This window comes from Thunnus albacares, chromosome 3, assembly GCF_914725855.1.
Source record: "Thunnus albacares chromosome 3, fThuAlb1.1, whole genome shotgun sequence".
Classification (NCBI taxonomy): domain Eukaryota; kingdom Metazoa; phylum Chordata; class Actinopteri; order Scombriformes; family Scombridae; genus Thunnus; species Thunnus albacares.
The window spans coordinates 24,999,312-25,011,771 of record NC_058108.1 but is presented as its reverse complement, the minus strand read 5'-3'; the positions used below and the strand labels follow the sequence as shown (position 1 = coordinate 25,011,771).

At 40.1% G+C, this 12,460-nt stretch overlaps 1 protein-coding gene across 1 annotated transcript; it reads right to left on the bottom strand.

The window, feature by feature from the left end:
* Positions 1 to 399: 399 nt before the first annotated feature.
* Positions 400 to 11,926, bottom strand: ednraa (endothelin receptor type Aa). Its single transcript, XM_044347220.1, has 8 exons — positions 11,624 to 11,926; positions 10,063 to 10,602; positions 8,086 to 8,213; positions 6,107 to 6,305; positions 4,421 to 4,573; positions 4,015 to 4,148; positions 3,596 to 3,704; positions 400 to 3,168 (listed from the first exon to the last, which is right to left on the bottom strand). Exons 2-8 carry the CDS (start codon positions 10,555 to 10,557, stop codon positions 3,031 to 3,033), a joined length of 1,356 nt encoding a protein of 451 aa, XP_044203155.1. The 5' UTR covers positions 10,558 to 10,602; positions 11,624 to 11,926; the 3' UTR covers positions 400 to 3,030.
* Positions 11,927 to 12,460: the final 534 nt, after the last annotated feature.

Genomic DNA, 12,460 nt, shown 5'->3' with positions numbered 1-12,460 from the left:
ATGCATCGCTATCACTTGCATTAATGCTTTTCAGTTTTCAGCAACTTCTTGTGACTCTTTCACTGACATTATGGCATTGTTTATGAAGAAAATACACGCAATCCTGCCCCATGTAAGCAAAAATATGACTCAGTCTTTGCTGTCCTTGATCCTCTTTTGGCAACAAACATGACAAGTGAGTTATATGTATCAAATTCCCACCGTCCAAGCTGTTCACATCCTCTCCACTGACATTAGCAACCCTTAGGGCTCAGTTGCCAAGCAGGTCACAGTGTGCTTCAAATCACTCCCAGACGCCTCTTTCTCACAGACGCAGATGAAAAACAGAAGGGGCCCCCTTAGCGTCCGGAGAAACCAATATTAGTATGATGGTGAAATAAACCACTTTGTTCCTTATACTGGAGATGGAAATGAATTTATTGGTATAAGCAGCAGAACTAACATGAGGTTAACGTGTCAAATCAATGAGAACATATATAAATTCCATTTTTCTACAGATTATTATGAATGGCTTCAATGGATAGTGGTAAAATAATACTGTACAGATATAGCCTATTTTTCTGTACACAGTGTGCAAAAACACTCCAACTAAAGAAGTGCAACTAAGTATACACACATCACTCACACACACACACATGCTAACACATTCAAACACACACAGGTTTACATGTATTCACATATCAAATACTATAAGGCATTATAGTTCTTTGATAGCTGAGTATGATTTCCACATTAAAGGGAGAGTTCGACATTTTGAGAAATATGCTTAGTCGCTGTTGTGCCGAGAGACAAATAAAAAGATTAATGCGACTTTCATGTCCGTTAGATATGAAGCTACAGCCATCAGCCGCTTATCTTAGCTTAGCATCAAGACTGGAAATAGTAGGAAAAAGCTAGCCTGACTCTGTCGGAAGCATAGACTGCATATAAAGACGGACGTAGCAAGGTGTGACGTCACCCACTGGTTTGCATTGGAGCTGGTTTGAAGCCCAAGCTTTTCCATTTGGAGCCAGGACCTTCCAAATAAGAATAATATGCCTTTTACACTATGGAATGACACCCCGCTACCTCGGACTGAAGCGAACGCTATAGCTTACTGTGGCCGCGAACACTACTTTAGCTAAATTGTGCTAAAAAGGGCAGGTTAAGTAACATTAAACTTACAGAAATATTGTGACAATAGCTCAATTCAGTGTGAGTCCCAGAGCCGGGGAGACCAACTGTCAACCACATCTGTCAATCAACGCTCACACGGCAGTCATTATAGCCTACTATAAGTCTTGAAATCTTATTAATGGAGCAATCATTTCCAAAATGACCACCAGCACACTTATTAAAGCGTCTGAATTTAGCGATTGCGACCATCAGGAGTCATTGAAAAAAATGATTGAGTTAATATTTCTAGAGAAGTTGGCGCTTTTTGAATGGGAGTCAGCCGTCAGTGGTATAGCACTTTAAGGTACTTCCACACTGGCTTCAGCCTAAAGCTGTGGTAGTTGCCACTTGGTCCGAAGGTAATAAAATCCGTCTGTCAGCACCTCTAAAGCTCACTCACTCTCATTTGTGATTTTAGCTAGTTAGCTACAGCCAGAAGCAAACTGGAAAAAACTACAACTTGTAATTTTTACACTTTGATTTTGTGAGCTTTAGAGGTACTGGTAGGGACAGATATGAGAGTGGCATCGATCCTCTCATCTCACTTGTGGCAAGAAAGCAAATAAGTATATTTCTCAAAATGTCTAACTATTCCTTCTTTACTTTATCCATACTACTACATCTATATCCATGTGGAGTGTCTGCTATCACTCAAAAACCCTTCTACCTCTGTCATTACACAGGTAATGTAGTCTGAGTAAAATACTTATTATTACTGCAAAATAAAACACTTTATAAAAGTGGACACTACACATATATATTCCATGGGTTATACAAGCATAAATGTCACAATAATTGTTGATTATGTTGGCAAAATTCACAGTGTTGAAGAAAAAAAAGCTCATTCCTGTCCACTTTTGGATCAGTGGTGATATCAGACCTGTCATAATGCATTACTTCATATTTATCATTTGCTTGACATGTGCTATGAAAACACAGAGTTGTACCTTATCCTGTCTAAAAACTACAACCCTGTACTTGATAACGTGCCAGTTTATTTTGGCATATTCTGACCGTGGACATGTTGTGAAATCTTTCATTTTAGGAATACTAACGGGAAGTTTAGTGGTTCATGTTAACATCAAGCAGAAAAGGTTATTATATCAAACCTAAGGATGAATCTTTTTGTTAAAATGCATTTTACCTGTTTTACACACATATACCAGAAAAAGTTTTTGTTGGGCAGAAGAGCCAAACATCAAGCAACTTAACTTCAAAACATTCTTCTAATTATGCCACAAAGTAGCTCAATGAATAATGAGTGTGAGTAAAATACACTGTACAGACACTCGCATGTTTAATGGAAAATTAATTGATGCTCGAGTCAGTAACATGCTTTCCTGTTTTCCACCGTCACAGAGTAGCAAACTCCAGGGGACGGCGTATACTCATCTCACATCATTCCCTCTGACAGCGAGCAGTCTGCTTTTTCCTTCCTGTAACTTTGTGCATCCTTCCCAGAAGTGCTGCCCTTTACAGGAATAGCTGGCTTGGATACTAATTGAAAGTAATTTATAGTCACCGTTCAGCTGCATCCTGTCAAAGGGTCCTCCTCCTCTTTATTCCGCTTTGCCCCTTTTTTCTCTCATGCTACAGCGTCACTGTCCGTGGGTGTGGGAACACAAGGAGTTTGTTTCAGGAAGTTTGGCCCACTGGGAGGCGCGGGCAACTTCAGAGCACCAAATCCATTGTCTGTTCCTTTTAAGTCCAGTTCCTATGCCATTCCTGCCAGGCTCACGGTGTGGCTTCAGTGGTCCTAAGGATGTGTATTTATTGTCTGCTTTTTATGTAAATATTTAGTGGTGATCAGTGGTTGCATTTTAGAAGCTTGCTGGTTATATTTAAAGAGCTTAAAAATCCTCCTCAGGTGAGTGATCAGTCGCTGTCTTTTCTGATGCTGCGGTCAGTGTGGTGGTTGTTGGGCTCGGGGCTTTTATACTGGATACTGGTACCATTCATGGGTCCGATGCTGCTCAGCTGGTTGTCGGAGTAGCACCAACAACACAAACACGACTTGAAGAACATGTGAAGAGAGGAAAGAGAACATTTTAACAGAGCAGTTCACCAAAAGGTTTTCCCGTACGTGCAGCTATCTTCTCGTTTGTTCCTCCCCCACCCCTCCCAGAACTTCTTTAACGTGCAAACTCGAGACATGGTTTGTCTCCAGCCCAGGTTCCTTTGACAGACATTTGCAGTGTGTGTGACCTCAGCCAACAAAATGAATACATAAATCACCAGGCTGCTTTTACATGTTGCTCATGGAATGTCATTGCCATCACAGCCTGTGAGTCATGAACAAAAGCCTAAGTTCACTATTTGCTTTACTGGCCAGACTAAATCAGAAGAGTGTGTGTTTGTGTGTGTATGTGAGACATAAAAAAGTGAGCGTGCGAGTATGTTACATTGATTTATAGCCATCTGTTGTAGGGAAGTACTATACCTTGAAGCAGTTCTTGAACTTCTTGCTGACAAAGTAGAGGATAATGGGGTTTATGCAGGAGTTGATTGTTGCAAGGTTGATACTAAGGTAGTCCAGGACCAAAAGGAAACTGAAAATAGAAGAAAAACTTATTGTAATAATTTTAAATAGACCAGTGGTAATTTAAACTTTGGATGCAGTTTCAGCAGCATGTGCAGTAAAAGTAAACACTTAATTATGGCAACATCAGCCTGGTTTCTGCCAGGTGAAAATGCTTTTTTTCAAAATTTAAGAAACACATTTGTCATATTGACCTGTATGCATTTTAGAAATGTTTTTTGAGTGTGGCATTGGAACTGATACTTTCTCAACCCACAGAGAAACAGGTGAGATCCTAGTCTAGCCTCTTTGAGTAACATTTGTGACCACCAGTAACTCACTTGAACAGCTCACAGCGCGTCTCATCATTCGACTGGTAAACCATCTTCTTAAGGATCCTGCTGAGGTGCAGAGGGAACCAGCAGAGGGCAAAGATGAGGACCAGACAGAAGACCGCTTTGGCCACCTCCCTCCTCTGCAGAGGGAAACAACAGATTTCATACCACCATTAGAGGAGAGTTTAATTTAATTAGAGTTTGTTTAATGGAAGGTTAGAGGTTAAAACCATGGAAGACACACTTTTGAAAGACAGTATGAATTCATTTTTACACCATCAAAACATTGTGTAATAATAAATTCGCATCACAAATGTTCATGTTCTTTTAGTGAAATAAACATCTAACATAATGTAGTTTCATAAGTGTTAAGGGCTTATTATTGTGTTATTGTTTAGAAGTATTGTCCAACCTGTTTGAGGTGCTCACTGAGGGCTATCCGCAGGCTGCCGTTCCTGTGGTTGAGCATTTCACAGGTCATCAGAGTGTAGAAGATAGCGGTGCAGATCAGTGGTACACAAAAGTAGAAGCCAAACAGCCACCAGTCCTTTGCTTCCCTGTAGAACTATAGAAAAAAACATGCACACATGTACAGCCAGTTACTTTTAAACTTAACGAATGCATTAATTAAAATGTGGCTTAGTAGTTAAGAGTCTGAAGAGTTTTTTCAAAGTTACCCCGCCCCCTACTCCACCAATCTGGCTGCTCTGATGATGTTCCCCACACACATCCTCCAATTACGCTCCCACCTTCCTGGCCCTGCTTTAATTCAGAACAATGTGAGGCACTGCCCCCCCCCCCCCCAAAATTTAAGATGAATCTCTCATCTTAAATTTTGGCAAATTAATTTAGGCTTTAAAGTTCTAAATGTGACATTGGATTACAGAAGTAGATTTCATTTGATTTGGTATGATCCTAGTAATAAGAATCTATGCTTATGTAACTGAACCTGACCCAGCCTCTAAAATCTCCACCAGACTACCCCTGTACTCCGATGCCAATGAAGTCCATGTGAGTGCTACATGTGTGCTCTATTGTAGCAAGTCTGAAAACAAACCACCTCTAATTACGTTGCGTGTAATAAGGACATCTGGCTGTCTGTGGTTATAAAGAACATTGCAAGTATGCTCTTTAAACACATCCACAATTTCGAAATCACGCAAACCTGTCTGACTCTTATTACACAATGTCCGTGAAAATCAAAAACAAGCATTTGAAGTTTACAGATCCACTCAAAAGTTTGTCCATATGTGCAGAAAAAAGACAGAAAAAGTAGTTTGGGTGAGAAAATGTGCTATGGTGTTTCATTGCCGTTATATAGACCTAATAAAGCTGCTGGAAAGGCTGACTTAAGCATGGTGTTGCTTATATTTGAGAGAGATTACTCCAGTTTTGTGCATATGGAATAGATACGCACATGTGGCTCAGCTTGAGGCTCCACATTTCAGGCCTCAGTAATTGCACTTGGCCTGCAATCAATTATGTGCTCCAAGGATGTGAAAAAAGCCAACAATCACCAGTTAAGACTGTGTCTTGGCGAGTAAGTAGACTGGATTTATTTTTTTTGAAGTGATACTCCACTCCAAATCTTTTTCATATCAAATACTCATCTCCTGGCACGAAAGGTAAATTTGTTGGAGTGGCACAACCTTAAGTATCACTGGGTTGCACTCTCTTTTTCTTATATTAATGTATTATTTATTGCCCAAGCAGGAACTGTTGTAGGTGATTGACTTTACTGTTGTATTGCTGCTCTAAAAATACATGCCCCTATAACCAAAATAGCACATCAGCGTGCCAACTGGCCATTAAAACTACTCCCTTTCTCCAAACAAACGATGCTTTTGCTTTTAAGATGATGGAAATAATAAGCTGAACTTGCACTTTCACTTTAAGTAGTTCTCATGCAGATGCGGTTTTTATCTCATGAGTCCAGTAATGTTTTGTCTCTTTATTGCAAATTTCAACCACTTTTCCGTCCCAGTGCCTTGACACAATGTACTACACAGCACATTTTGGCCTGAAAACTATGTGACACAGAAGCACTTATCTGCAATTTTCTTATCCAAAAAATGATAAGAGAAGGATGAAAGCGTACCAGCATGAATTCAGACTCGGGGTTAAGCATGCATGTGCGTATGGATTTGTTTCTGTAGTTGAAGGTGACAATGTCGAAGCCGACAGCCTCTGGTACTGCCAGGATGAGCGACAGCACCCAAATGGACACGATTTCAACGACTGTAAACATTGGGATGCCAACTCCCTGCACTCTGCTCCAGGATGCAACAGCTCTGTACCTGTAGCATAGACAGACACAACGTCAAGTCATAACAGACAGAGTAGACATTAACTTGATTAGATTTGATTAATGTAATTGGAGGATCATGAGTTGCTGAATCAGGAGCGATTAAATGTATGATAAATGATCTTGAATGATACACAGAACTGAAATTAGAAGCTATTAATATAGAAGGAATATAACACAATTACCATGTAATGTCAATTTATTTATGACTGAAATAGAGCTGCAGCAGTTCAGTTGCTTTCAACAGAAATCGGTAAAGTCATCATTTTCTTTTTCTCTCCAGACTGACAAAGCTCACAACATTTTCTTTATGCATGGCAGCACACCAAATACAACAAACTGCTCACTCAGCAAAGAATATCAAAATGTTAAGAATTAATGAAGAGAGATGATCAATTGTTTATTTTAAATATCTAATATTTATATTTTTGTGAAGGCTCCAAACAGACTGGCCCATGTTGGCAGAGAGGTCTGTCTGTTGGCTTGTGTTTCCTATGCACTGAATACTTGTTTGCTTGTTTGTTTCATTAATGGAAACCACTTGTCGAAATGTTTTAGTAAAATCCTGCATCAAGATTTTATGGCAAAAACAATATATTTTTCATGACACATTTGAATTTCTCTGTTGAACAACATGGCGACATTTATATTTTAGTAAGTGGTAATGTATCCACCTTTTTCTCTTCCTCCAACATTGAAAAGATACAAAAGAGACTTGAGTACTTTCATAATGCAAAACACACACAAAGATATGCTACACATTTCCTGAAAACAAATGGAGAGCATCTGCTCTTGAACAAAACTGTACAGCACTGCAGCCTGTCTTTTTCTCATAATAAAGGTCCTTAAATATGTCTAGTCGAACCTAGTCGAACCTTGAAGCCCATTCAGAGAAGGCAGGCGAGCTTCTTATCTCAAAGTTGTGTCTTTGTGCACAGAGTGAGGTGGCACTGAGCTTCAGAAGCACTTCATGATCATTATTTACTCATTAGGGAATTTCTATTACAGGAAATGAACCTGTCAGTGTACTCTATACCACTATCAAGGTAGAGTTTTTAATACTAAAATCATATATATAATTTTCAGTGTGTATTTTATATACTTAATGTTTTATATAAAATCATTTCATTAAATAAGTAAAGAGCATCTTGAAAACATCTCACCACACATGTTCTGCACACTGAAGCAATAACATACAATAAATAACTTTCCTAGCGGGAATACACAATTAGTACTGATTCCTGAAAGTGATCATTTCAGTTTTTCTGTCATTACATGGAAATTAAATCAAAACATTCATATCTTTGTGTGTAAATTAATCTCAACATCTCATAATGACTTAAATTAGATGAGAAGAATTTGTATCAAATGAGTCGAAGTCTAAAAACAATGCTCTGGATGGATGAACTCACAAGGCTCTAAGGCATAACAATCACATTTTCTGATTTGCTTTCCAACAGTTTGACTGCCTCTTTAAAGTTTTATGTAATAGTATCTGCTTTCCCAACAATGGAAAACAAAATATCTGAACATTGTGCTCCTGCACAAACAAGGTGCTGGCTTTACAAGACCATGTAACTTTAGTGGATAGCTGTTGTTTTGTTTAGTTTATGTCTCTGTGGAATGGTAAAAACAAAAACATGATACGTGAGAATGAGAAACACTTATGATGTGTAGGAGGTTACGCATGTATTTTTTTTTTTTTAGAATACACAAAGCAAGATTTCTTTGCTCAAACACATTAAAGCAGTTTGGAGTGTGACGGCACTGACCTGTCTACACTAAGGGCACACAGGTTGAGGACTGTGATGCCCACAGAGGCTTTCTGCAGGAAGGGAACCAGCTTACACAGACACAGGCCAAAAGTACTGTCGTCACATGGCCAGCGTGACACCAGGAGCTGGTGGAAAAAAACACATAATTGTCACATCAACACGTATATCTCAAAGGAATTAAATCACATTTGTAACAAGATTCATTGTTAAACATTCATCACATCTATTTTAATAAAACTTTATCATGAAATCACTGTCTGGCTTAGCCGAGGCATCAGCGCAGAGTAAATGATTTTAATGAGGTAATTAGTCTTTACGAGTCTTTAGGGAGCTGACTATTAATCTCATTTTTGTTACTGAATGCACGCTGACCATCGTTTAAACCTATTTAAGGCAATTTCGCTGCAGATCGAGGCACATCAAAGACCTCTCAACGTCATCTTAACGTCAGCATGGGTTTAGTCCGACATGAAGCATATGGAGCTCATCAGCTGATAAAAGTTTACACAATGCTTGCTAAACTTTCACATCTCCTGCATCTCAGAACTTACAGCTAAAATTTAAAAACAACCCACTAACAGCCACTTCCACTACTTCTTCAGATATTACTTCCTTTTAGAAAATTAGTCAAGATCACGTGAGTGGAGACCTTTTGTTTTTCCACCGCAGTGGTCTTGGCACTCTTCTTTCAGTAGGATATAACCTGTGTTGAACAAGTTTCTCAAAGCTGTAACCAAAGGAAGAACTTCATGCTGCTTCCTGGCCCTCTATTGTTTACTTGTGTAGTTTAAGTTTCCCAGGAGCTCAGAAGAGCAGGAGAGAGGAAAAGGAGTCCACGTCACTGTTTTTAGTGTATAAGTAGCTGATTATTTTTGGAAACACTGTCATAGCTTCGAGGAAGTGAACAGGGGCCTTCACGTGGTTCCAACATCAAGAACGTGGCTCTCTCTTTGCGCATAAACTGTTCCCCCAGTAAGATTATTGTTTCCTTTCTGCACATGTGTTGCTAGGACTGAAAAGTCACCATGCCCTCAAAGTCTCAAAGTTAATTCTAACCAGGTGGCTTTCTCATTTTTCTCTTGCACGATGTTCTCAAAAGATCAGGTTGACTGATCACTTCATTTTTCCATTATTTTTGATTATTGTACTAAGCATGACACGTTTTACCAGTGTAAATCATCCCAAGACAGGAGCCTTTTAATCATAATTTATCATCATTAAATGCTTTATAATTAAAGGCATATTCTGTAGTCCTACAGTAAACAAAAGGGTCACCAAAACACAAAACTGAAACAAGTAATTCAGATTGATTGATGAGTACAGTGATTATCATTAGACAACTACTATACAGTATATTATTACTGTTTCCTGATGTTGTTGGAGGTTTGTTTACATCAGTAATGTTTGCAAACACTGAATTAAAAGTATAAGTGATATTTTTTAATTCTGATCAGCTGAGAAGAATTCCTCTCACTTATTTGGTTTAAAATTTGTGGATGGGACATTGATGAAAAATTTAGTTGAAAATTCTCAGTGCTACTCAAGTGATTTATCTCACTTGAGTAGCACTGAGTATTTTTTTGAAAATAAAGCCTCTAGATAAGGGTCAGTGACTAATGTCCCAGGTCAGCACAAGGCCACTGGCATGTGTGACTACAGCATAATTCTTGTGTTTATTTAAGCAAGCTATATCCCTACTCCTCTCATCACTAATCTGCCCGCACCAGGAAGATAACGGCGTCCAGTTGATTGCACTTTCCAGTCTATTTGCACACTCTCTTACACCCCTTCCCACTTCCCCCCCATTTCCCGTCTGTAATATCCCACTTTATCTCTGCGTATCACCTCCATTGTTGCTGTGTTTCATCATATCAGACCTGTTACTGAGCAGCTTTGCTGTGTAAAATAAAGTTAAGACTTTGTTTAAACATGCATCAACGCAGTCAGATCAGTGCAACATCAGGAAAACTGTACCTTGTATACATTGATGGGTATATCAATGATTATGTAGATAAGGTCCCCGAGTGCCAGACTGGCAATGAGAGCATTGGGCCCGTTCCTCATGCACTTGTGCTGGTATATAATCCTCAGCAGGGTGGCGTTGCCGACCAGGCCCACCACAAACACAGTAATGGATATTATGGTGTTGATGTATTTGAAATAGGCGTTAATAGAGGTATTTACAAGGCACATTGGATGTTTTACTGGCGTCTTTATGACAGATTCATTTGAAGAGCCAGATCCCACGGCTTGTGCGGCAGCCCCTGGGGCCCCCAGGTGGAGGCTGGGCCCAGTGCTGGGACTGATGGTGCTGTAGAATCCTGGAGACTGGAGGGTGGAGTGGACGAGAAAGCCCTTGAGAGAGTCCTCTTCTGCTTCAGCTCTGTTTATCTGGCACATTCCTCTGGACGCCATACAGACCATTAGCACCAACATATGCACAGCTGGGGTGCCCATTATAGAACACATTCAGTGCTTTGATTTCACTGATTGAAAGAGAGTCCCGGTATATTGCTGGTGAGAAAAGAAAACAAATAGGGAGAGGAAAATTTGGTTATACGCACTTTGGAAAAAAAAATCTGTAACTTCACTCACTGTGTCTGCATTTTGCCTCCACTTAAAATGTAAACAAAGTGGAATATTTTCCGTCAGATACAAGAAAGTTTGACAGCATTACTGTCCCACTGTTCAAAAGCTGTGAGGAAGTTTTTACAACTTCTTTAAGACTTCAAAAAGGCTTTGCCAATGGGGCACAGATGGGAGATGCCAAGATTAGTTACAGTCAGACAATAAGGACGAGGCATCAGCAGAGCGCGTTGGGCATCTCTTTGGCTTGTTTTTGGAAGATGGTGCAGTCGGCTATGTCTTCGTGTCAATAATGCTGCCGCTGCACTGTGAGGCTTGATGTGCTGTTTTGACAATGAGCCACTTGCGTGGGTTTGCAAGTGAATGATTTCCCTAGTTTTGCATTCTTCCTCTGTTTCTAATTTAGAAAGGTTTAAACATGTGGTTACGAAACAAAAAGCTTCTTTTTTTTAACATGAAAGAATTGCTGCAGGACTGGTTTCCAGTCAACTGTGCAATGCAAGAATGAAGGTTAAAATGAAAATCAGATGAAGAACCTAATCCACTAAACAAATACGCACTGATGCCTTTTCCTCTTAGTGTATGAATATGCTCAGTTTCTTGTAATGAATTTATAGATATTTTCACCTCCTAATAAGAAAAACAACAAACTTTCTGGCCAAAATCAGAGTAATCCACTTCACAAAACTCCTGGTAAAGAGCAGATAAAGTTTCAAACTGTCAGATCGATAGTGAAGCCCTTTTCATCATGTCACAGTACAGGCAACTCTTATAGCCCAGAGTTCTTCCTGTTCAAAGTCCCAGCTGTCACCAAGTACACAAAGAACTATTTAGCAGCCAGCCCTTCAAGTAGCATCACAGTTTAGCATCAGCATGACACTGCTGGGATCTGTGACAGCACGCAAACTGATCTATCCATAAATAATAAATACGTTTGGTTTTCACCTACCGCTTCTAAAATGTCTGCCTGGCCCCCTTGGAAACCGTCAGGCAAACTTTCGGCTGAAGCCCCCAGACATCTGTATCACATCACATGAGTAATTAACGCACTATCAAAGCCGCAGCGTATCCCACTTGGTTTGAGCAATGCACCCGTCTGCTCTGAGGTGCCTTCGCATTATGGCTCAGAGTTTCCTGTGGAGAGTTTGCAGTATGTCTGAGTGAGTGTGTGTGTGTGTGTGTGAGGTTTTGTGTATCTCTGCATGTGTATGTGAGTGTGTGTGTGTGTGTGTGTGTGTGTGTGTGTGTCAGAGCACCAGTGAGACACTTTGACTGGGTGGGATAGTAAATCTCCACCTCCCTTTGGTAACAGACTGGGCCCCCTTTGGAAACATCACCCCCCTCTCTCCTCTCTCTCAGAAGCACCGCCTGCTGACAGCCATCTCCAAGGCACAGCAGCACACACACACACACACACACACACACGCATACACACAGGGGCAGGGGCATCTGGGAGCCCGACGCCCCTCCAATCTGCCCCTTTCCTTAAATCCCTCCTACCTTCTCTCAATCCCTCTCGGAGTCACATTATGTCTCATATACATTACATGCAACTGTTTCCTCACACGAAAAGGCAACATAGATTAGATTGAAGGGAGGAAGGTACGAGGAAGTCAGTGTCCATGTTGAGATGTTATGTTTCTTTCATTTGAAAAGTGGGTGGGGGGGGGGACTCAGCCTGCCGTTACCTCTTTCAGACCATGTGGGTTGGCAAACTACATCACGCTTTCTTACTCTTATTACATAAAGCAATTAAGCTTTTATTTTAGCTAGAAAATCAATCAAT